The sequence below is a fragment of the Mixophyes fleayi genome, chromosome 1 (assembly GCF_038048845.1).
Source record: "Mixophyes fleayi isolate aMixFle1 chromosome 1, aMixFle1.hap1, whole genome shotgun sequence".
Taxonomy (NCBI): Eukaryota; Metazoa; Chordata; class Amphibia; order Anura; family Limnodynastidae; genus Mixophyes; species Mixophyes fleayi.
In genome coordinates, this window is record NC_134402.1 from 59,019,164 (window position 1) to 59,046,179 (window position 27,016).

General features: G+C 40.0%; 1 protein-coding gene across 4 annotated transcripts in view; it reads left to right on the forward strand.

The window, feature by feature from the left end:
• The window catches only part of LIMCH1 (LIM and calponin homology domains 1), a 195,427-nt gene that overhangs the window by 107,403 nt on the left and 61,008 nt on the right, over positions 1–27,016 (forward strand). For all 4 annotated transcript variants that reach the window (XM_075195041.1, XM_075195032.1, XM_075195015.1 and 1 more), the window contains exon 4: positions 26,536–26,642. In XM_075195041.1, coding sequence (XP_075051142.1) covers positions 26,536–26,642 — 107 coding nt within the window. The remainder of the gene's footprint in view (positions 1–26,535; positions 26,643–27,016) is intronic.

The following is a 27,016-nucleotide window of genomic DNA, read 5'->3' on the forward strand; positions in this document are numbered from 1 at the left end:
CATAGCCCCCCTCCACTGACTGCCAGCCCCTAGTAACACACAGCCCCCCTCCAGTGACAGCCAGCCCCTAGTAACACATAGCCCCCCTCCAGTGACAGCCAGCCCCTAGTAACACACAGCCCCCTCCAGTGACAGCCAGCCCCTAGTAACACATAGCCCCCCTCCAGTGACAGCCAGCCCCTAGTAACACACAGCCCCTAGTAACACACAGCCCCCCTCCAGTGACAGCCAGCCCCTAGTAACACATAGCCCCCCTCCAGTGACTGCCAGCCCCTAGTAACACACAGCCCCCCTCCAGTGACAGCCAGCCCCTAGTAACACATAGCCCCCCTCCAGTGACAGCCAGCCCCTAGTAACACACAGCCCCCTCCAGGTACAGCCAGCCCCTAGTAACACACAGCCCCCTCCAGTGACAGCCAGCCCCTAGTAACACACAGCCCCCCTCCAGTGACAGCCAGCCCCTAGTAACACACAGCCCCCCTCCAGTGACAGCCAGCCCCTAGTAACACACAGCCCCCCTCCAGTGACAGCAAGCCCCTAGTAACACATAGCCCCCCTCCAGTGACTGCCAGCCCCTAGTAACACACAGCCCCCCTCCAGTGACAGCCAGCCCCTAGTAACACATAGCCCCCCTCCAGTGACAGCCAGCCCCTAGTAACACACAGCCCCCCTCCAGTGACAGCCAGCCCCTAGTAACACACAGCCCCCCTCCAGTGACAGCAAGCCCCTAGTAACACATAGCCCCCCTCCAGTGACTGCCAGCCCCTAGTAACACACAGCCCCCCTCCAGTGACAGCCAGCCCCTAGTAACACATAGTCCCCCTCTAGTGACAGCCAGCCCCTAGTAACACATAGCCCCCCTCTAGTGACAGCCAGCCCCTAGTAACACATAGCCCCCCTCTAGTGACAGCCAGCCCCTAGTAACACATAGCCCCCCTCTAGTGACAGCCAGCCCCTAGTAACACATAGCCCCCCTCTAGTGACAGCCAGCCCCTAGTAACACATAGCCCCCCTCCAGTGACAGCCAGCCCCTAGTACACACAGCCCCCCCCTCCCCCCTATGAGAGAAACACACTTACCTTTGTCACCTCGCTGCTCGGCGGACAGTTTCAATGTGCTGTGCGGGCAGTAATCACATGGTACTCGCACCACGTGACAGGTGCTGTCCCATGTGATTGAATAGCCGCACAGCACATTAAAACTGTCCGCCGAGCAGCGCAGCTGACGGCGCTGTTCGGGCGGGCATCCTGCCCCGCTGAATCGGCCCAACTAGCCATCGGCCCTTCTGGCATTTGCCAGAAGTGCCCGATGGCCAGTCCGGCCCTGGTACCAACTGAACTAACATGTGCAAACAGTGAAACGGATTTATCGGGGTAATGAGATCTCTCAGAAACAAGTGTCTTTAGGCTTTACTGAATACATGCAGTGGTGGTTAAGCTCAAGATTTGGCTCGGTTTTCATTTTTTGCAGCTGGGAGACATTGAAAGAGTGCTCCCGAAATGTAACCTCTAAAACACCTGGGATGACGAGCTAGACGTACAAAGCTTTAATAGCAATGCTAGTAGTATACCCAAATTGCACTATGCATGGAGTGCTGCAGAATTAAATGCAGATCATCTTTCTGAACCGTTCCTCGTATCAGGAACACAGGATATGATCTTTAGATGATATCTGCTTCAGACAAAACTCTGCGTTCTACTTCTAAACCAGAGTCTAGGCAAATGTCAAATTCAATGTCTTCTATTTCAGTCTCTGCTCAGAACTCCCTAAATTGTTAGGATATCTCAAGTAGTCACTGTGAGTTAAACATTTCTGATTTGACTGTAAATAAACAAGTCGTTATCTTTTGTATGTGTTTTTTTTTTGTTTTTTAAACCTTTATTTTATGAAATAAAAAAAAGTTTGTTCAACAGTGGGGACCAAAAATTGGTACCTATGCAGTCTTTGCTTATTCCACACAGAAATTCTTAAATGGGGCAGATCAATGGAGTGTCTGGTACATTTCAGAACGGTGTACACCCAGGGAAGTCTAGAGGCCTACCCTGCACTGTGGAGGGGTCTTGTCTAGAGGCGATGAAAATATCACACTGTCAAAATAATCATCAAACAAGCCCAGCTCTTGCCTTGCTGCTGTGTCCGGTGGAAGACTGTTCAAAGTACTATTAATATTCATGTTGCTACCTCACCAATAGTCACTGTGTAGGGAACTGTTGAAGTGAGGATGAAAAAAAAGTCATAAATGGACAACATGCCCCGCAAGTGCCCATCAGACCTTCGTACATGCCCATCAGTCTTCAAACTTGCCATCAGAGCTCCCCAACTGCCTCCAATCAGCCGACACTTACATGCCAAGTAGACTTCTCCACATGCCCCTTATAGACTTCTCACACCTTCCCACTTACCTTTACCGCTGGAGCCTGTGCAGAGGAAGGAGAGCACAGTACACTCTCCTCCTCTGACGTGACGTGGAGTTTGGCTGCTTTGGGTCAGTCTGTGCGCCGAGCCACATTGTAAATTGTATGTGTTGCCCACCACTGCATTATAGTGTGCCTGAGCATGCCCGGCACACCCCGTGAGCACGCCTATGAGCCTGACAAATGTATTGCCAGCTTTTTATGAGTAGTTTAGAAATAATTAGATTTCAAGCAGTTGATTCTCCTTCGCTTTTGAACTTACTCCCCTGTGGTGGGTAGCAGGTGCCTGCAATATAAAAATCGCTCATTATAAGAGCCTGAAACGAGAAAATGACTCATTCTCCTGTTGTGTGTCACTGTGTGTACTGCAATGAGCATGGAGAAAAGAAAGCCAGAGAATTGAAGTGGGAGGAGGTCAGACAGATGATTGATCTATAGTCTTGAGAGGGTCCATGCTTGGCAACAATCTCTAGAGACATTGATGTTCTCATTTCCACCATACATAACATTTTTAGGGCCCATGGCACTGTAGCTAACCTCCTTGGACGTGGGCTGACCTTCAGACAGAAGGTACGACCGTTTCAACTTGCACCATCCGTCGTCAACTCGGTGAAAAGGGGCTTGTATGGTAGGAGGCCCGGGAAGATCACAATGTTGCTAGAAACACACCTGAACAAAATCATTCTGGAAGAATTTCCTGTGGACAGATAGACCAAAATAGAGCTTTAGGTAAAGCACATCATCACTATGTTTAAAGAGAGCAAAATGCAGCCTTAAAAGAAAAGAGCACCTTCCCTACAGCCAAACATGGAGGAGATTGTGATGTTTTTGGATTGATGTGTTGCATCTGGCCCTGAGTGCCAGATGCAACACATATCGTATGTGCAAAACATCATGGAATCTAAAGATTACCATTCCATTTTGGAGCCCACTATTGAACAGAAGGCTGGTTCTCTATTGAAGGTCATGGGTCTTCCAACAAGACAATAACTCAAAATGCACTTTAAAAAGACAAGATGCTGGACTGTTGTGAAGTGGCTAGCAATGAGTCCAGATATAAATATATAGATATATTTATTTAGATATAAATCCCATAAAACAAATGTGGCGAGATCTGAAATCCGCAGTCTGGAGAAGGCTTCCTTCAAATCTAGGAGGACTGAAGCCGTTTCACAAGAAGAGTGGAACCATTTTTATTTTGACCAAAGGCTTTGTTACCAAGTAAGTGTAGGGTGTCAATAATTTTGCCAATGCTATTTCTTTTATTTATTTTTTTATTTTAAAAGGATATTACAGCATTTAAATTCAGAATAAAGAACAAAGGTTCTGTAATATTAATAGAGAAGGAATTGCAGAGAACAAATATTGCTGTTAATGTCCATTTATATTGAGAGGAAATTGTGAGCTATTTGAAAATAATGCAAGGGTGCAATTATTTTTAGCCTCCACTGTAGCATTTTAGTTTAAGATGCTAAAACTAAACCTTGATAGTGCCGGGTTTAATCTACTTTTTTTAAATCCAGTTTCCTTGTGTGTTTGATCCAGGCAGTGTCTGGTTTTATAATGTACTACCTCTTAATCATTTTCATTGCTGTCAGTGTTCTGCATCCTCCACAGACATATTCTGATTGTCATATGATGACTGTAGTTGAGATCTAATAGCGTACATATAAATGAGACTCATGCACATGCATACTCCAAAAACCTGTGCATTGAGCTTAATAGGAACCTCGGTACACTCAACAACATGCTACACAATTTTAAATAATCTAGGAAGGCTTCCAGCCATCAAAGATTAAACTCATGGTTCTTGTGTTGTATAGATTCTTTATGTAGCCCTTGTACTGACTGTAATATGTCAGTCAAGTTTTTAACTGTTTTTTGTTTTGGTTTTTGTGTAGTTTTTCATAAAAAAGTCTAGGATGCTATGATGTAGAGTGTGGTCTTTGGGTTAAGCTCAGCCAGTATGTTGTCCTTGTGGGCACTGTATGTTGTAATACAAACCTGAACCAGGGGCCACCTTTAGAATTACGGCTTCAGGGGACCCATATTCCAACACTTCTCATGGCCTTTCCATTATACATAAGTGATATATGGATGGTGACTGTGACCTGGAAGCTGCATCCCATGTCTGAGTTGATCCACCACTTTGTCCATGATTACCCTGAGGTACACTTGGGTAGTATAAACAAAATAACATGTATATTAGCTTTCGGGATTTTTTTTTTTTACAAAATACATGAATTGTAAGGCTTTTTGACTGTGTATTGTTGGCATTTATTCCTTTGAGGCCTCATGTACATGCAATCTACCAACCTGGATGTTGCATGAAAGCCTTGTTCCTTTGCTTTGATTTCACTTGCATACAAGTGTTCAGCACTATTCCACATAAGTCTGGTGGGTAAGAAGAGTGCACTAAGTTTAGGGGAATCTGTGTGTACATAGGCAGTGAACTGGCTGAAGATATAAAACTAATTATAAAAAGAACATAGTTTGACTTTACTAAATGCAACATCGTATTATCAATGTATAAGTCACTAGGTAGACAAGATTTTGAATAAGCTACATTTTTTGGCACCATACGGTAAGAAGGGCAAAGGAAAGCTTGAAGGGCAGCAACCTCATTAACAAAGGGAATGGAAGTGTTAAGTTTTATAAAAGAGGTTAGAAAAACTACATGTGTTTACTTTGGAGCCTTAGAGGTAACCTAATATGTATAAATGTCTGAGGTAAAAAACAAACAAACTTAAACACTTAACTTTCTGTACCAAGACCAATATGAATGAAGAGTACATCAGGTGTGAATGGAGGGAAGGAGGTTTCATGAGAATAAAAAGGGGTTCTTTGTTACTGATACTGTATTGGACTGATGCTTGTTTTTGACCTTTCAAAAATAAAACTTTTTAAAAAAAAAAAAAAAAAAAAAAGGGGGGTTCTTTACTGTAAGGGTGGTTACACTATATAATTCTCCTTACTATATAGTGTGGTGGTGGCAAATTCACTAAAAGTTTTAAAACGATTCGGATGCTTTTTTTTTTAAACACTAGAAAAGGTATCTGTAGTATATTATGTGGGTGATTGACTCAGGGAATTTATCGTATTCGCTATTTTCTGTGTTAGGAAAGAGAGATTCTTCAGTGAGATAACACTGACAATTGTTGCATTGGGGTTTTTGTATTGCAGCTTTTTGGCTCAACACAATTAGGATTTATGAAAGGTTTAACTCCATGTACAGTGGGGTCCTCCATTCTAGTGATCAACATACAATATAGAACTCTATTGTGGTCATTATGCCTTGGGCCATTTATCTGTGACTGGTGTGCAAACTAGATCCCTACTTGGTGGCCAGTGTATAAACTGGAGATCTTTCTCGTGGACAGTATACATAATAGATTGTCTGCTTGTGGCTGCCATGTACAGAAATATCAATTACCAGATCTTTTATAGATGCATCTACCTCAGTTGTTTCTGCTGATCGTGCCCACCAGAACAGGAACTCCTCTCAAACTGAACTATCCTATGCTGACAGCGCTCTAGTTCTGACAGCGCTCTAGTTCCTGCCCTGCAATGAACTCTGATTTAGCTGCCAGAGGTCACTGCAGTGTGAGGCTATATGAAACTTTCCCAACAGGTGTGATCACGTTTCAGCAAAAGGAGGGGAATGACAACAATGACACCAATTGTCAAGGTAAAATTGTTCCCTTGTAAGTCTGAGAATGGTCAAAATATAGTTGAACCCGGGACTTAACTTAATTCCCAGAGACAGTCCAGGTAAATTCTGAACCATTGATAGGTATGTACACAGCTCCTACACCCAGCCAGAACATTTTTCACATATGAAAATGTCTTAAATGGGTTGTCTGCTTTTTTTTTGTGGACTTTTTTTTTTAATAAGTTTTTTTAATATACTCATCATTAGATCTGTTTTTAAACTATAACTATCTTTTTTATTTTTGATTTTTTTTTTAGAATTTATTGAAATGGCACCGAACATATTACGCAGCACTGTACAGAGAACGTAATCATTTATATTGTATTGTTAGTGTGTTTATTTGGCCTATATGACAATTTTTCATTTGCTTTAGTCATGGAATAAAAATGAATTATTTTTTAATGCTTGCCAATGATCTACTCAACTTGCTCTGTATTGGCAAATAATAAAAACCTCCGAAGCTTTTCCTTTTTATTTTTAACTACAAATAAAAATGAAGCATTGACTACATAAGTTTCCCTCTCCCACTTTTTAATACCAGCAGCACCTTTACCTGTATCTGTGACGCTGAACACAGCAGTTTTAACTCGTTTGTTTTTGCAATATTGCTCAGATTCCATCAGGTTCTATAAGGGCTGTTGGTGAACTGTAGATTTCAAATCACGCCATTCTCAATGGGATTAAGGTCTTGGCTTCAGCCGAGCCACTCCAAGGCTTTGATTTGTCTTTTCTTATGTAAGCCACTCCACTGTGTGTGCTTTGGACATTGCTATGCTGAAATATAATTTTTTCCCTAAGTGCCGAGTCTCTTTGGATAAGATTTTCCGAAGTGCTGAAGCCCGCAGCAGCTTTTCCTCTCAGGCTTGTCTATATCTTGCTCCATCCATTCTTGCTCTCTGTTTTGACAAGGCTTTCAGTCCCTAAAGCAGGGAAGCCTCCCCAGGTGTTATACTCATGCTCTGCAGAAGGGACATTGTTCTGGATGAACTCTCTAGTAGAGTGTAACCATCATCCAGGATTCTGCTTATGAGGGAAGTAGTAGGCGCGACTTGAGACCATTAGCTATTTGTGGTTTACTGAGGTGGGTGGGGCTTGATGTTCGGATTTCATCCTCAGGACACCTCCCTGCCCATCTTACATCTTACCCTTATTTTGGAAGAATAGGCAACTGTGGGGTAACTTGAGGCAGTTGTCTCAGGCGTCATGATTTGTGGGGCATTAATATGAAGTAAATTGGCTTAAAATCTAAATGTTAAAACTGAAGGTTAGTGGGGTTTGTTGGTAAATCTGAACATACTTGAAATACTAACAAGAAAATACTACAATATTTGTATAGTGCACACAAGTCTTTATACAAACGGCCATTAACATTTGTTTAAGGATGGAGACTGGCTGGACACAGTCCTGCTTGAAGCTAAATAAATTCTGCAGCTGGTTCTGTCTGAGGCGGGCAGACGTGTGCTTACATCATGCACAGATAAGGCTGATCATGTTGTATGTTTCAAGCCCACTGACATTGGCATAATGATGCCGCCCTGGGGGCAGGTATGTCAGTGCAAGTGTGTTTTATTTACAATGTTCCTAAGTGTCCCTCTTTGACCCTGTAAAGAACACAGGCAGCTGATTGTGATCTATCAGATTGTGCTCCGATCAGTGTGTCATACAGTTAGTCAGTGTGATACATGCTAACCTTGGTACATGATAGCCTTGGTATGAATTCACAGATAACAAGTTTGTTGGGATAAAATAATGCAACTTAGAAATTACGCCATTTCAAATACTACCAAATTTTATTTCGTTACACTTCCTTCTAAACATAAAATAGTCATAGGAGTTTATGAAAAATCTCTGTTGAAAATATAAAAAAGATTTCCTGTTGAGCACCTTTTAGAATTGGGAACTTAAATGAAATCTTGGAAAGTCCAATAATACAGTAGTTGCACTTGGCTGTTGCCCTTGTGGTTGTGGATGGAGACAGTTGTTGTCTTCCTGACCAGCAGCAGAGATTACGTTTCAGTCTCTGTGACACATTTAGATGTAATGGGAAGTTGCCATAATAGAACCAAAACAACACAGTTGCTTGTGTGAGCTCCATTAAAGGTTGCTTTAAAAAAAAAATAAAAAAAAATCACTACTGCTATTCTCTGTGCTACCAATACTTAGAAGAGGTCTGACCTACCTTGAAACTGCTGTTCTGTTTCTAAAAAGAGGAGTAATAAATAATCCAAAACGGAGCACGTTATGCCCTGACTTCTAAAATATGCTTCTCCCCCTTACTATGTCAATGTGTTACTAGCCTGATAACAGGTCCATTTGTGGTGGTCGAGTACTGATGGGAATCCTTCCCTTGTCCTCCAGACACGAGTCAGGTTCTTTTCTGTTCGGATATCCGGTGGTCAGGAGATAAATACTTCAATGAAAGGGACAAGGATTGGTCAAACAACTTGGTTTTATTGAGAATGCGGTAAGGATAGTTTTGGTAAGCCACCGCGCCACTGACCCCTTCAGCTCAATAGTAATGACAAAATAATGCGTCTGATCAGCATAGAGCACAATAGCATTTAACATATGACATACACCTGGTGAGTATAAGGCAGAATAACGATAACATCTTCAATGCACATTGTCTAATAAGGCACACTGGTAATCACAGTTACTACTTTCACGTTAACAATATCTGACTGGTGATGATGCAAAAACCATCAATAATAACCCATCAAGACTCTTACGGTCACTACCGCGCCCACTAGAGGGCTACTTCTTATTCAGGTGTTTTGGGGTACCGTGCTATTCTCTATGGGTCAGGCACCCCACTTTTAGCATCTACTGCTGAGTTAACTTGAATTGCAGCGGTACCACTAACACTGAATGTCACACCTTCAATATTAATAAATCAATTCTTAGGTAAATCACATAACATTAACATCCATCTCAACATTTGGTGCACCAATATTATCCCTGGTAACGTTACCATATTTTCCACTCAGTCCTGGGCTGACCTGTGCACAGGAATTTGGTAGTGTTCCAATGTCCTGCAGAGGTTTCCATCAAGGGTTAAGTATTATAGTAGAAAGCAGGGCTGTTGCTCATTTCAGCCACAAGATGGCTCTCATCACTCTTCCCTCTGACACTGGGGTGTGTGCAGTACACTGCAGGCTAGGGTTTTACCTTGAGACGGTTCTGCAGTTAGTGGAGACTGTCTTTGGCACCCCGCTGCGTGTCCCCAGCTGTTCTCCGTCCGCTTTGCTGGCAATGTCACAGTTCTGGCAGCAGCTCACTCTTGTCTCTGCTCGGCTGCACGTCCTCCCCCTTGTTCCTTCTACCATGCTGCTCTTTCTCCTCCTTCCTGCACATCCTCTTCCTGTTACTTCCCCAGCCAATCAGGGCCTTCATCTTCCTCCTGTCAATCACTCCTGGGCACAAGTTTTCAGGAGCACAATTAACCCCTTGTAGCCCTGCGTTTTAAAAGCGTTTATGCACTCCTCTGTGCTGTTCAACAGGGCTTTGCGGTACCACACATTATCTACAGTCACCTTTATTTTTTTTTTTTAGATGATGTAATTACATAGAGAGGGAAATATAAGCCCATGTGTCCTCTTTAAATAAATAAAAGGCAATATTGAAATGCTGCAATAAAATGTATTGATAGGCAGATGTACATTTACAATACACCTGTATCTTTTAGTTGTATTTACAGCAGGTTTAGTTATTGTGTCTATATAATCGCTGCCTGGTGTCCTGCTTTTGTCTTGTAAAGGTTGGTTTGCAAATGTGCATGACTGGGAACTAAGCACACTTTCAATAGACTGTATTGTCCAAGCACTGCCTGCTAAAAACACATACACTGTAGCCAGACTGAAATGTATGTCAATGCTTTTTATTTTTGGGATTTGCGTCAGAAGCAATTCTATTCATGTCAGTGGTTACATGTAAATCATAGGTAGGTGTTGCCATCAATTTGATTGAATTTTTGATTTAAAAGTATTTGTTTATTCCCAGTGTCGGACTGGGGCATGAAGGGCCCACCGGGGGACTGCAAAGCTAGGGGCCCACCAGAGGGGGTGTGGCCAGCATCATAGAGGCGTGGCCTGACACTAGAGGGGGGAGTGGTCAGCCCATGAAGGACAGCTAGCATCATAGTGTAGTATATAAAGAATGCAGTGTGTATATAAAGAGTACACAGTCTTGACCTCCCCCTTAGATTGGGTAGAACAGTCACCAAAAATCTGGATTGTCCCACTAGAATCAGAACATTTGACAGACTGTCCTACCTGTTCTTGTCACCACCTGTGGCTGCTGGTTTCTTAAGTTGCGACTTGTCTGGATCCCGGAATGTTGGGGGCCCTATTTTGAAAAAAAAATGGGTACATTTAGAAAATTCCAACCAGCCCCGGCGTAAAATCTATAGCACCCACAATTAATACTTAGGCCTTCCTCCAGCCCCAACATTAAAGATAGAGTATTCTCACTTAATAAATAAACCTATTTCCCTCCCTCCAAACAGCCCCAGCAATAAATGAATATCATTTACATATAATACATATACCTATTTCCCACAACAGGCACTGCCATTAAATAATTCATATTCACATTTAATAAATAGACCTCGTGCTCCTCAAACTCAGCCCCACATTCAATCAATAGCACCTAAACCACCCCAGGATTAAATTAAAGGTCTGTCACCCCATCTTAATTTAATAGGCCCCACTCTTAAATTAAATAGCCCACCAAAATAAATTAAATTGCCCCACCATCACCCCACAAATAAAATAGCTCCCATTAAATAATTAGCCCCCACCTAAACTCCACCATTAAATTAATAGCCTATCTCCTACCCATGTACTATTAAGGCAACCCCACTCCTTTCCCTCATATCACACATTATATTAAAAAAAACATTCCCTCATTATAGCAGCCCACACTCCTTTCATTCACACCATATTGTGCCCCCCCCCCCTCCCATTTCATTCACACAGTATAGCAGGCCCCCCCTCCCCTGTCACTCACACAAATAGCAGGCCCCCCCTCCCCTGTCTCTCACACAGTATAGCAGGGCCCCCCTCCCCTGTCACTCACACAAATAGCAGGCCCCCCCTCCCCTGTCTCTCACACAGTATAGCAGGCCCCCCCTCCCCTGTCTCTCACACAAATAGCAGGGCACCCCCGTCCCCTGTCTCTCACACAGTATAGCAGGCCCCCCCTCCCCTGTCTCTCACACAGTATAGCAGGGCCCCCCTCCCCTGTCTCTCACACAGTATAGCAGGGCCCCCCTCCCCTGTCTCTCACACAGTATAGCAGGCCCCCCTCCCCTGTCTCCCACACAAATAGCAGGCCCCCCTCCCCTGTCTCTCACACAAATAGCAGGGCACCCCCGTCCCCTGTCTCTCACACAGTATAGCAGGGCCCCCCTCCCCTGTCTCTCACACAAATAGCAGGCCCCCCTCCCCTGTCTCTCACACAAATAGCAGGCCCCCCTCCCCTGTCTCTCACACAAATAGCAGGGCCATCTTTCATTCACACTTACCTTATTGCTGCATCTCACATGCTTGCTGTGCGATCAAAAGCAAAACAGGAAGTAACGTGCGTTCCACGGTGGAACGCACGCTACTTCCTGTTTCCTGTTTAGCGAAAGTGACTGGTCCCTGAGGAGGGGCCAGCCACCCACTGCCACGCTGACCCCGCCGCACGGCACCTGGCTCCCGGCCCCCACCGACACAAGAATCATTTTTTAGCCCCGCCCCACCACGGAGGAGGGCGGAGCTATCTGCCATCAGGGCCTACCGGTGGATTTCCCGGTCCACCGGCGGCCCAGTCCGACGCTGTTTATTCCCCACCCCCACCCAACATAAATGTTCTGTTTTTCTGTTCCCAGTTTGGTTCCTTGCCAGCTTACTACCTTGCAGCAAAGACAGGTCTGTTAGACCTTGCCTTTGGTTAGTCTGTCTAGCCAACCATCCAGGTTTAACTAGCTTTTCTGGGCACAGGCCACCAGCCAGCCTAGGTGGTCTTTCCAGGTAGTCCTCCTGGATTCAAGTTTTTAACATGACCATATTAGAAGAACTTGTGTTCCTCTCTAGCTCTGTTGCCGCAGCCATCTGAGTTACTGTGACTGGTCCTGCCCTTGGGTATATGAAGCAATCTGCACAGCAGCTCTGCAAAGCTTTCGCTCAGTGATGGTGTCATATGGGCACTTTTCACACTCTCTTTACAGCTATGCCCAAATTTTTTATAAAAAATTTCTAATGCCTATTTCTACATTTGACAATTTTCTTGTTGCATTATCCTCTGAGATTTAAAGACCAGACCCACACGACTGTCAATTTTACCTGAAGAGTGTTTGTGTGTCGCTATGTGGTTCAATAAATGATCGATCACTTTATTTTACATATGTAAGCATTCAGAGTCATTACTTTGTATCCTGAACGCCCGCCAGGTATAAATGTGAGCCTGGACATAAATTAATGTTCCGTTGCTATTAATAAAATGCATCCAGAGATGTTGGTTCATCATGAGTCTATCCTCCTACAGCTTTGGGCACATGCTTTAATAGTGTAACTAGACAGTTGACATGGCAGAACACTCTGATTGTATGTGTACCAAGAATGAGCAGCCCATCAAACTTGCTATCTTCTTGCTAAGTTCCATGAAGAACCTGCCAAGACGAGGGGGGGGGGGGGGGGGGTTTATCGCAGCAGAAACAATGAAGGTCCCAGATACAGGACCACTCGGTTTATGAAATTTTGTGGAAGAGATTTATTGAAAAAAATAACATTCCTAGAGTTCTTTATTAGAACGACATTTAACAGTCTATTTAGCGTGGAAAGCGTCATGTCTAACTGATGTGGTGTAAAATGAATAAAAAAAAATGCAAACTTGTTAATAGTTTTGCTGCTAGAACAGCTTTTACAATGACCTTTTACAAATATCTTGGGAGGTGCACATTAGACATTTAACCACATCATAGTGGTTCACTTTGGCATACTGCTATAACAAATTATTTTAACGTAATCTGCTTGCCATAGTAGGTGCCAGATTTCAAATAATTTTAAAAGTTCTTTTATGAGAAGTAAAATTTTGTCAGGAAATTTAATTTGTTCTCCACCAAACTGTTAGCAAAAAACATGGGAAATGAATGTGCAAACAAAGCTCCAGCGGTTATGGACACTCTTATGAGTCCTTATCACAGGCGTAAAGACAAGGAGAAATTTGAAATTATCTATAGCACTTCAGGTGGCAGAATGTGCGTTGTTGCTTCTAACCAATATCTACCGCCTATGTTTATATAAATATGGATTGCAGTACATAATATCCTAAGAGGCTCTACTTTAAAATGTTGTGTTTTTGTGAAGGTGTATTTTGTTTGTTTTTTGTAATAAAAGTAATCTGTATTGGCATAAACGATCAGCTGCTGCTTCTCAATATCCACCATGGCGCTAGGCTACAATGTCTCTGTCTTCTATTTGTTTGGAATATGTTCTTTAGGCAAATGAACAGAAAATATGACTTATTTTCTTTAAATGAATCACCCTTTCCTTTGTGATTAGTGTCTGGAGCATTGAGGAGGCTGATTCTGCAGCATTTTTACGTTGACAAAAGAAGAAAGATGTTTCTAATATCAATTCCTTAACCATAAACGTAACCAGACCGGCCCCCCTTTAGAATTCATAACATTATAAATAATATGTATGTTTCTAGATCTGTGAATATATTCCACCCATTGTTACCAACAGTGAATATATCATTTCAGTATAACTCGACGTGGATTTTTCTAACCCTCCACATAACAGCAATTCAAAATTCCGCACAGCAGTTTTTTATTAGGAGGAGAACCAAAATGCAGTTATCTTCAGAAACCACACCCCATATACAGCAGAACGTATACCCAAGTCTGTTAGGTGCAAATTTATCTTTTTTGCCTGGTAGAAAGATAATAGGGGAATAACTGTATAAAAGCCCTTTGTCCCCCTGCCACAGATCCGTCATGCAGATGTGTAAGCCAGGAATTTGATGTTTGGAAGAAACAGCGATGACATTTTCGATTGATGTGTCCTCAGAGCGCTGTGTAATGAAATTTAAATTGCATAGCAAGACCACCCAGCCCCTTACTTTATTGAAAGCTGCTGAGATGCATTGTTTTTATTTTATTCACTGCCAGCACAGTTAATGCTGTGTGTAGCGGCCGGACAAACAATACTGACCGGTTAATACCTATCGAGCAGTTAGATTTGTGGGAGTTGCAGTGATAAGGCAATGTTCAGAGCACTCCTGATCACGTGTAATATGTATGGGGTCAATTGAGTTAGTGGATTTCATTCTAAATAAGTTGTTTACCTTTACAGGATAGGTTTTATTGAACATTTATAGGCTTGATATACATTATAGCATTGTTAAATTAGTTACCATAAGAAAGTTACTTTATTTTTATACACTGTTGTGGAATGAATTCTTGCGTATGTGTTTGATGATGATGCAGTTTGCATTAGAGAAGCTCAAATTATTCAGTCCTGTTTGAAATTCGATCAAATTTGGCCAATTTGAGGGTCTCAAACCTGCACATGGTACAATCATGCTTTGTGGGTCTGATTGCCTTGGGTTCGACTGCCTTGACCCAATTTGCAGTTGGAAGTTAGTTTTCAACTCAAACTTAACAAACTAAGAGGTTGCCTGTTTAACCAGAAATGTTTACATTTTCTTTGCATGCTTTTTACATTCAAACAGCAAATATTACTGTATTATCACCATTCGTATGTAGGGGTGGGACACAATACAATGTAGCCATTTAAGCTGGAACATATTCAAACTTGTTCACCTTGCTTAAATATCACTCACATTGTAAAGTTCAGAGAATTTATTGCAAATGTTTGAACATTATAGCCAATTCCACCAACCAACTGAAGGATCACTTGAAACCAAGTGTCAGCATTTCTACTACAATACAGACATACAAGAGAAAATCTATATTTTTAAAATGCAGAAAATATGTACATATTTCTAACAAGGTATCACACGTTTACTTTCTCACCAAGAAATATTTTTTTATACCAACATCTAGGGCCAGGCAAGTTATACCTGTAGAGATATTGATCAAAATGTATATCCATTCAGTCCCAGTCTCTCCTCCCACGCAGCCTTTATAATCACTATGGAAGCAATTCACAGCTTCAAACAACTCTATAGGACCCCACTTAAGGTTTTAGAACATCACCAGAGGTCTGAAGACTGGCATTCAATATATCCAACAACTGTGGTGCCCCACCAAGTTGTTGTTGCTGTGGGACAAAAAGGAATAAATAGAAAAATAGAATATCTAAATTTCCTTTTTAAGAAAGACCATAAAATTCCTAAAAAGAGAGACATTCTCATTAACAAGGTGCCTCTACCAATTGCAGGTCCTAAGATTTGAAGGCTACATAGTGACTAAGGTTTAAAAAACGTAAAAAGCATTAAAGCAGAAATAAAATGTGTTCACACTATGTAGAGAATAGGACCAGTGAAATTGTATGAAAGCACCTTGAGGTCCACACAGAGTGTGTGCAGACAACTAGCGTGTCAAACCCATATTTATGGGACCACAGCTTACTAATTCAATGGCACCAAGACACATCGGTGGCCCTTTTCCTCCTTCCTAATTGACAGGCTGTATTCTCATGAATATTCAATCATCCTACTAAAATGTTTGCTTCCACTGTATGTATGATATAGTAACAATATAACAGCCTAGTGTGTGGAAAACTAGCATTACTCTAGCCAGTATACATTTTGCTCTAGACAGACCTGTAACTGGTGGCCCATTAACAATCTTACAAACCTATTTCTGGTGGCACCTAGCTTAGTTTCCTTTATAACCTTCATAGGCACTTGTAAAGGTGAAAACATTAGGAGCAGCTTGCACATATTCTCTCTCCAAAATCTTAGCAGCTTGAACAAGTCAATATCCGTCATGAAATTCCTTTATTCAATGGTTTACATTTTGTTTTGTTCAAAAAGCTTCCTGCATGGAGATATCTTCACATTCTTTATTGTTTAGAAAAATGAGATTCCAGATGCCATTATCCCCATCCTTAACATTCCTGCCTGTATGGAGATCAGATAAACGTAACCAGGGAGACTTGTAACATACTGTCTGTGTGTTATGGGTCAGTGGGGACCTGTCATGCTGTCTAAATAGTGTTGCTTTGAATCATGATTCTAGCCCTGATGTTTTATGTGGGTTACTGCCTCACCAACAGACGCATAGCCCAGATGTTTTGTGATGTACCCAAGGTGTAAGGGAAACTATATAAGGTAATGTTAGACTTTGTGAACATGGTGCTAGGATTAAGTTCTTTGTATAAGACGACAGTTTGAAGTAATTTGTAACAAACTGTATATACAATATCACAGAATTTGTGAGGTATTTGGAGGACCATGGCAGCTATGAGACATTTGTTTCATGACTATTGGTTGTGGATGCCCCTAAGCTTCGCTTTCACAATTTTTGAGTACAGTCAGATGTGGATATTAAATAAAACATGCATTTAAATCAATAACTTTTAAATTAGTTTTCATGGGTGGATCAACGTCTCAACCACTGATACCACAGGTGACATAATAATATATTGTATAATAGGAAGTATAAAATTAGGAACGGGGATAATGTGGACGAGGAGGATGGTGAACAAATGGAATGAACGGAGAAGGTAGCTGTACAGGCAAAATGCTTTGAACAGGGGAGCAACTAACACTATTGAATCAACATTTATCAAAATAAACCAATGAAGAGTCACCAACATCTCAGAATGTTTCCTTCCCTGTGTGAGAACAGTGGATACATATTAGTGACTCATTCACTTTCTCTTTAAATAATGAAAACTGTGCATTGAAATGACAGCCCTCCAGATGATATTTTCCTTGGGACCTCCCCACCCATTTCCAGTAACCTGATGTTAATGGGTATATATTCTATATATCTGAAGGCACCACTGTGCAAGAGGACACAATCCATTCAGTTCTATTCCAACAGAGTTAGATTAAGCAATTCACTCATCCCTGTAGAAATACACGGGATGGTTTGGGTCCTGTGGTTGTCTTCACATAGAAAGCACAGGCAGCTCCCAGTACAAGAGGAGGGTGTATCTATTTGTTATATGGGGAGCAGTACAGGGACTGGGGAGTGTTCAAAAGCAGACAACCCCTTTAGTGGATCTATTACAAAATGTATTGGTAGAAGTATGGAAGAGTGGAGGATTAGTGTGTGGTCAAGATAAAGAATATTCAAATAACTAAGTCTTATATAGTTCTGATATTGAATGAGAAGGTTTTATTTTCCTTTTAGATTCCTGATTCTGTTATAAAATAACTTAGGCAATCGTATAGTCACTGCTCTACTTTTATCAAAAGATCTATACAAAAGTATCTATCCAAAATCTAGAAATAACTAATGCAACCTAGGTCTGACGAACTTGTTCAACGTTCCATTTCACAAAGCAAAAAAGTTGGCTCTCGCCAATAATGAGATTACTAGTTTTGGCTAATTACCATAGTTTATTGGCTTAAAATGAAAGCTAATTTGGCTTAATTTGACAGATTGACAAAAACAAGTCTTAAAATGCAGTTAAAATAATCTGCATTCATGTTAATAACTAAAAATGTTTACAAGGCTCCTTTGTATGTCTGCCAATTGGCTGCGGTGCCATAAAATTTAACCAGCAGCTTTAAGGAGGTGCTGATAAAAAAAAAAAGTGCTTTTCAAGTCTATGTGTATTACTTCCGCACGTGAGATACCAGAAACAGGTCTAGATAAAAATATATTAATGGATTCCATATTGCTGTCGCCATGTGCTCTGTGTCCATATTCTGCTACACACTTCATAGGCTCCTGCTATCTGACTTTGTTCTTCCCTCTTAACAGCTGACACAGATGGATTTTAGGAGGGTTTTTCTCAATCTTTAAAACAAACAGATATTAACTCTTTTTCCATTGATTCGCTGCTCAGTTACCTCCAGATTTACACTGCAAAATAATCTATTCTCCATATACTATCTCAATTTGCATGTTAACGATAAATAAATGTAATTGATGAACACTTCAGATGAGTTATAACAAGGAGCCCAGGGCCCCGACACAAAAGCTAACTGGTCACCTCTGCTGCCACATGAACAAACCCTTCCATTTTACACATACAGGAGCTTTTTCTTGGAGGCAAGGTTGGGAGGTATGATAATACACAATATATGGCCTTAAGTGTTTAGTGCTGAATCCCCCTTATACGAAGTAATAACCCACCCACATTACATAACATGATGAACTGACACCACTGCTCTATTCACTGGCAGTCATGCTTTGAAGCAGCTACTCCCTTCAATTTGAGCAACTATGCCTAGATTTCCACAATTCAAAATGGCTGCATTTGAAGAGGGGGAGGGGTTTGCTCAGTTAGAGGGGAGGGGTTAGGCGGGAGTACTGTTGTGCCTCATTATGTGGAGCAGAACAAGATTGTGATGAGATACAGGGTGAAGAGGTCGCATTTTCAGTAGACGTTCCTTTCCGCAAACATTTATTCCCCTTCTGCAAAACGGCTTAAGTTCTCTACCAGCTCAGAGCTAGCAGAGATTGGGTCTTGTGCTATACTTTTAATGACACACAGCATAATAAAAAAAAAATAATAAAAAAAAAATTGGATTTATTTTAAGATATATATTTTCAAATACAATGCAAAAACCAAAACACAGTTACCAAAGTTCAGAATAAAAGTCATTGCACAAAACAGACAAGCTGAAAGAGAAAGTCATCACCAGACAAACGTAACTAGTGTAAATAATACAGGATAGTAAACATCAAGTGCTTGCAGGTATCCGGTAATGACAAGAACAAAAAAATAAATACAATGTTTTCATTAATTTGTGGAGAGAGCTCTGGCGATGGACGTCACTTCTACTGCCAGGCCACACCTCCAAATACAATTTAAGACGCAAAATTTGATTTGTGCAAAATTTGCCACAAGTTCACTCATCTTTAGTCTGTGCATTTTCTAGGAAGACATTTGTTTCATTACTACACAAGAAACAGTTAAGAATCACTTGATTTGTATGGACCTCACATCCATATTTTTGCGTAAATATTTCCACTACCTCTCAATGACTGAAACTTGTTGTCATAGTAACAGTTCTTGAATGAATATATATATATATATATATATATATATATATATATATATATATATATATATATATATATATATATATATAAATTTTTTTTTGCAGTTTTGGAAAAAACAAAACAAAAAAAACCAGCCTACATAAAGGAGTAATGTAGTTATTAACACACCGTTTTCGTCAACATTTAAATTGTCTTTGCCGCTCTTACTTCCAGCTATGTTTATTCATATGTTGTTGGTGTGGGTTGTCCTGAGGCCTGCTGATCCTGTGACACGAATATCATGTGATCATTCAGCGACAATATGGTGGCAGCTGTCAGACTTCCTACAGTTTGAGGGCGGCACAGAAAGTTTCTCAGGAGCACAGTGATCATGCACGGTGCACCTACCAGTACATGCACACTTCAATTTAAAATAAAGAATATCTGTCCAAAAGACGACTAATTTCATGCATTCATACAAACTTTATGGCTGTAGCACACATTAAATCTATGCGTTTTCTGTACAGATATCGGTGTAATGTATATGCATAGGTGTCATGTCTGCTTTAATAGCACCAACATGCTGAGCACAGCAGATAAAGCTACCCATACATAAATGTTATTGATGTGCGCACACAATCCATGTAAATTTCACACAAGTATAATATAAGTAAGTGTGGACCTTGGCACAGATGATGCATACCAAACAGATCTATCCAAAACAAACACACTCATATCAATCACTTCACATCAGTGCAGCAGATATGTCTACTATTTTTTTCCCAGAGTAAAGATATTTATAAAACTTTTGGTAAACAGATGTATTTTTATAGCCAACATTCAGTTCATCATTCTAAATAGATCAGACTAAAAATTAGTTGTGATCCTCCGTATCTATGGCCAAGTCTATTATTCCCTGATGGATCATTTTTCGATAAACTTATAGATGCATAAATGCTCTCACATACTGACTGCTTTCAGGCTGGACTCTTCCTTTACCAAAAAAATGTTCCTAATAACCATTTTCACAAATGGTGTGAAAAATGCTGCTGCATGATTTTAGTTTCACATTAAGATGTGTTGCAAATGCGTTTTCCAAAAACATCTATGCTCATTTATAGTCTGACCTTTATAGTGAACTAAAACATATAATAATGCTTTTTTTTTTTTTTATGATTGCATTTTACAAAACATCACAACAAACCCACCTAGTTTGTCAAGCAATAATTAAAATCCCCTTTTTATATCACGTTTACTATTAATCCAAAAAACTGCCACCACCAAGACTGATTTCCCCTCAACTCCAAATACCATAACAACTTATATACCACTACAATTAAACTTCAAATCAACCATTCTTATCAACCACATGATAACCTGTATTTCAGCTATGTAGTGCTATATATGACCAAGCTATATTCTAATATGAATTTGCAGTTTAATATGATAAAATACCCAGAACACTTGATGCATAAAATCTCAACATGACACACCGTAATATAAAATAATACAGATAGAAAAAAGAAAAACAATCTGACACGGAAGGAAGTAGAAAGATGGACCATTTCTCCAACATGGTAAACATTCTGACATATCTTATTGCCTTGTTATTAAGGGAGATTTTAAGCACACTTTGTTTTGCCCACAGACCTCCCTCCTGTGAGGTTGCTGAGAGAAGGCAGTATTTATGCTAATTATTCCTTTATCACTCCTAAAGTAGAAATTCTTATTATTACCATATCTTTTCTCTAACACATCAGTCATATTTGTCACATTCAATAAAACAGGTCACAACTTCCCACACAATTGTATATTAAATAGGACATTATTATAGATCCAGTATTCAGAAGGATATGCTATAACTATAGTTTCATAATGAGTATAGCATTCAACTCTAACATGTGTCTTAGGCCTAGTCCCACTGATGATACATATATCTAGGAGATACCTGCAAAAATATGGACAAGGCCAGATTAAAGCTACGGAGGGTTACGGTGAGAAGGGGGCTGTCTCTCCTTCAGCCATTACCATGGGAATACATCAAAACTAAAGCCTTACTACATCTTTCTTTTATGCTGACTTTTTTTACTTCGGAGAACAACTATTCTCAGATAATTTACAATGAATTTCAGTTTTTACTTCTCCATCAAATATTTTCACACCAAAAATATGATGCGCCTCCCCCCAAGCCTTGTACCCTATGCTGCAGCCTAGCCAGTCTATTGGAAGCAGGCCCTTGGAAATTATATATATATATATATATATATATATAATATACATACATACATACATAATGTATATGTATTTTGATATATGAAATCCTGAGGACTGGGCTTCGATGCTCACATCACTGTCCTTTTATTGACTTCAAAGAAGAGACCTCAGATCTCCTTGCATCTTGAGGTTTTGGGACCATACACCCTAGTGACAAAGTTGTTCTTATTGCTATACATCCTGGACTGACTCCAGCCGCTCTAAAATGTAAATAATCCCATCTACCTAACTGTACACACAGCCTATTGACACTTCCTTGCTAAGTGACAGGACAGACACCTTCAAATATAACATCCAGCTTAGATGAAATCGGGTAAATGTGTAAGGGCAAATTAATTCCTTGTGAGTACAATAAGTTTACAATTTATATCTGGGGGGGAGGGGGGGGGGCAAGCATTTCAATATTTAACATTTTTAATTTATTAAAATTACATCATATATCAAAATGGCCTGTGAAGGCAAAATATAACTATACTATATATAAGCACGAAACCTTGCACAGGAAAATGGTTTTCCCTTTCTGTTCTGAAGCAGTTTAAAAATAAAATAAAAAATGGTGATGTTTAGTAGTAGCAATAAACAGGTCACCTTTGACCCATCCTTTTCTGCATCTCTCCACAACACTGAACTAAAGTCTGGCTTTGTAGATTAGCAATTGTCAACACGTGAATTTATACATGCATCCCTGCAGTACCAACATGAAAAAGCTTTATAATAGGGCCATTCTTGTGAAGAGATTAGCACTGGACGCTGTCCAATAAATGTATCAAATTGATGATGATAATGCACAACCTATAACGAATGTAAAAATAATGCAAACAGCATATAAGATATATACAATATATAGTAGGGTGAAAATATATTCCTGATATGCAGCATATGGCAAACAAGATATTATTGTCCAATAAAAGTGGATACTAGGCTTCATGCAACTGAAAGACCCCTTATAACGATAAAAATCATGTGATACCGCTTTCATACTGCCGCCCCGGCAATACCGGGTTTTTCAAGCCGGGTTTTTGCTGGGGCTCGGAGCGTCCCAGCTCAGAAACACCATTCATACTGCACCTCGGACCCGGGAATTTCCCGGGTTGACCCCATTCATACTGCACAAGTCTGTGCCCTGGCAATTTGTGGGAGTCATCACCAGAGCAGTTTTCATTGGCTGAAAAATGAAGACTGGATGCTGCTCCAGTGTTTAAATCCTGGCAGAAAAACCTGAACTTTGCTTCCTTTGACACAACTAGTATTTCCCAGACTTTGTACCTCTGTAATGTGGGATATCAGCTACATCAGACATCCAAATAAATACACAGCACTGCACTTTAATCAGGACAAGTAACCTTTAAAGGGAAATATACTCTATCTATTAGCATTATTTATATATATATATATATATATATATATATATATATATATGTACAATAGTGATGGTATACCTTCTCTATATATCTCCAATCATGTATACCCAATGGTATATTTATGTATGTAATAGCCATTAATAAAATTTCTGTAAACTGCCCTTCTTTTCATATACATTCTTTGTATTCTCCTGCTTTAAATCCTCCAGAGACAGGCAGACAGCCAAGCATCTTGTTTTCTGTGCAACCCAGGAATTACCCCTCGATAAATCCCGGGTTGAAGACCCGGGTTTTTAGACCCGGGATTTTTGACTTGTACCATTCATACTGCACCAAGACCCGGGTCGTTTGAGCTCGCCCCGGGAGAAACCCGGTATTTTGGTGCAGTATGAATGGGGTATAAATCATATATTTTTACTCAACCTTTAAGTATTAGGGGCATTGTGCGGATACTCTATAAACACTGATGGATTTTATTATACAGACAGAATGAGAATTGCTTTCATATTTCACGAACCCAGATTAGATGTTTTGTTTGTAGTGGGCACTAACTGTTTAGAGACCAGCACCTGGCTTTATCGCCATTATGTGGGTTAGAAATAGAGATTTTGTTGTATATAGAGCATGGTTGAGTGGAAATTTGAAATTGACATCTTGCGATGTCTCTTGTGTGTGTAATGTGTTGGAGATAAGGTATTGGTTCATATTTTGATCTAAACATTTAAGCCTGCATCCCAACCTAAAGGGTACCTCATTGTATGCAGGTCCTACATTGACCTATATCCATGGAAAAATCATTAAAATACAGTTAAAATCAGATGCACTCACCTCCCAGGTATAGGGGCTTACATCTTGCAAGGACTAAACAAGTATATGTTTAACTCATTGCTTGGTTACATAATGCTTATTCTGTACTAAGTTCTAATAAACTCTAGCCAATCATTAGTGTGGCTGGGTCACATAGAAATAACTTATTGATGAAATGTATTCTAATTAGTGAAGCAGGCACCAGTTTATATCATTGCAAATGTACTGATTTTTTATTATAATGTGTTGTATTTCTCGTTCGGAAATGTATTGATTTCTGAGACCGTATGCCAGGGGAGGAAATTTGGTTTTATTGTGTAACTTCTATAGGCAGGTTAATTACATGCTAATTAAATTAATTGGACCTTTTCATTTCAGTGACCAGCATATATTTTCAGTCTGAAGGCACAGCAGGAGGTCGTTGGCTTTCTTTCATGTGTAGTTTTTCTTTCTGTATCTTAGAATCTGTCTGTACAACGTATACAGCAAGGATTGAGGAAAACAGATTGATGTCAATTTTGTTAAAGCCTAAAATTGCGTTAACTCCAAGTATAGCGAATATATCACATCCTGATGTTAAATTATCTGATGTAATATCTCAGATGTTTTGGTGCCAGCAAGGAAAGTGGGCTGGGTTAACCCCAGCCAACATAGGAGTCAGAAACTGTATAAAACAAGCTCTGCCTGACCATGGAATGCATCATAATACCTGTAACTTTTGGAGAATTGCTAGTATCTCAAACTTGCGTGTAAAAGTACTTGTCAGGGCTCTTTAGCAATAACACATCACTGCTTGAAGATTCTGCCTGCAACTATTACCTGCTATATCATGTGACCAACAGATCAGAGCTTACACTCTAATCCGTTCCCAGGCTGTCCTGTGTTTAACCCAACTTCTCTGTCAGCGCTCTACCCGCTTACTATGGATCAGTCCAGATCCATAGTAAGCCGTCAGGAGGTACCAGCCAGCCCACAGCAAAGTGGTATTGCGACAGCTATACCAGATACCCCAGAACTAATCTGTTCTGGGCGCCGCAAAGGAGCCCAGTGGGGGCAGCTGAATTCTCCTTTAACTATTGCGCAGTTGGCATTTGCAGTCTGGTAGCAAGGTGACACCAGTAGGAGTGGTCGGTAATAGTCTGTTACTGACAGTGAGAAGGAAATCCCATAAAAAAGGAGTAAATGTTCTCCGAGACAAACCATATTACAATGCAAGAAGTGCAAATTAGTTTATTATTTTGCACATAAGTTAAATACTGGCTGTTTTTTCATGTAGCACACAAATACTTGATAGCTTTATTTTTACACAGAGATTAAAACATTTTTCTACAACATGCCTTACCGCAACTATAAATCTGTCCCCACACTTTAAATTTACCTCCCCCTCCAATGCAACATTGTTTTGTCCAGGTGCAAAGTTACTCCTTTTTTTATGCTTTGCTCTCTTTAATGACTCAGGCCCTATGTGCTTATGTGTTAGGCATTGGGTTGTATATGATGAACCAATAAATATCATTTTCATAGTTTGTTTTCCATAACACACATATTAATGTGTTTCCTGTTTACCATAGCATACATTCTATTGTTTTTTAACTTATTCCACAATACACAAATAATTTTTCACCATATGACATATCATGTACTTTTTTCTACATTTTATTTTTATTGTACAATGCTCTGTTTTATGCAGGATGTTCTTAGTATGTATTATGTGATGTAGTGTTGTGCTGGTACCTGGTACTGTCTGCTTGGCGCTCTGTGTGCTTCATAAATGCGCCAATTACGCTGTGTCGCAGAATCACGCGGGAATTCTGTGTACAGAGGTTGTTAAAATGTGTTAAATATTAAAGAAAAATGGCATTACTAGAAAAAAAAAACTAAACTGACAGTAAAACTGCCTTCTTTTCACGTCCCACATCAATGTCTTATCAGAGATCAGGAAAACAGCCTCACATTCATAAATACTCCTTGCTCTGTACAATTGTCATCAGCTGTTTCTGGGCTTGTTGCATAAACCCTTAAGCTGCTTACACTTAAGAAAATAATCAAAAAAGAAACCTTTGTAAGACCTATATGTTCCACTCTATTTTTTTCTTGTGGTTGAGTTATTAATCTGAACAGACATTCTTTTTAAGATAAATTATGTTTCCCACTTAGAAATATTAGAGATGCTCACTGACCCCCATGAAGTGGTTTTGGTTTTGGATCTGGATTAGCTTCGTGTTTTGGTTTTGGCAAAACCGCCCTTGTGGGTTTTTGGTTTTAGATTTTTTTAGAAAAAAATCCTAAAATATGCTAAAATCACATAATTTTGATCTTCTTTTTTTTTTTTTTTTTTGTTCCTACATTATTATTAACCTCAATAACACTAATTTCAAGTAATTGCAGTCAATTTTGACCACTTCACAGATCACAATATTATTTTCATAAACGGCAGTTCCTAGCACATCTAGGACACATTGACACACACTAGTGGCAGAAAAGAAAATGGTGCAAGATGGAATTGTTCTTGGGTCCTCCCTCCCACCCACCGTTATGTTGGATCATAAAAAGGAATTCAAAAATCGCTTTGCCTCGTTTAAGATTTCAAAAAAGCGTGAAAGTACCGAGCTGTACTTGGATATGCTAAGTTCGGGAGTGTTCGGTTCTCTAAGAAATATATTCAGATACATGAATATACAGCATGTGGAGGGGGGAGGGTATTGATTTGTATATTTTTTAAATTTTTTTTATGAGATTTGTCTGCCACTAAGCAATGATGCGTGTTGGTGTGATATCAAAAACTTAATTTACTTTAATAAATAACTAAATGGCATGTGTTTTTAATGAATGTAATTTTACTATTTGCAGGATAATGTAACCTTATTCCTACGTGGCTGTAAAGAACTTGGGTTGAAAGAATCGCAGCTTTTTGACCCTGGGGATCTGCAGGACAACTCGAACAGAACAACAGTCAAGTGAGTAACGGAGGTGCCGCTGCATGATCACATCACCGTACTGAAACCATGACTTCAACTTTGGAATAATTTTTACTTGCCGCTTTTTCAACATTAAAAGGGAAATGGCACCAAATTGTAAATGAATGCAAAATCAATTACTTGATCTTAGCAGTGTATTTCATTATGAAAAATTTAGAAAACTTTGCTTCTCTGGGAGGGCTGATCATGCTGAAGCCTACATTGAGTATCTGAAACTTGTCAACACGTCTTTACTGACTGCTCACAAAGAAAAAAAACATTTAGACCACTCACCAGTGAACGAGTGAACTGTATACAATAGTTTAAGGAGTGCAAGATGTAACCACCATAAGTCAAGTAGTGTGAAATAAATT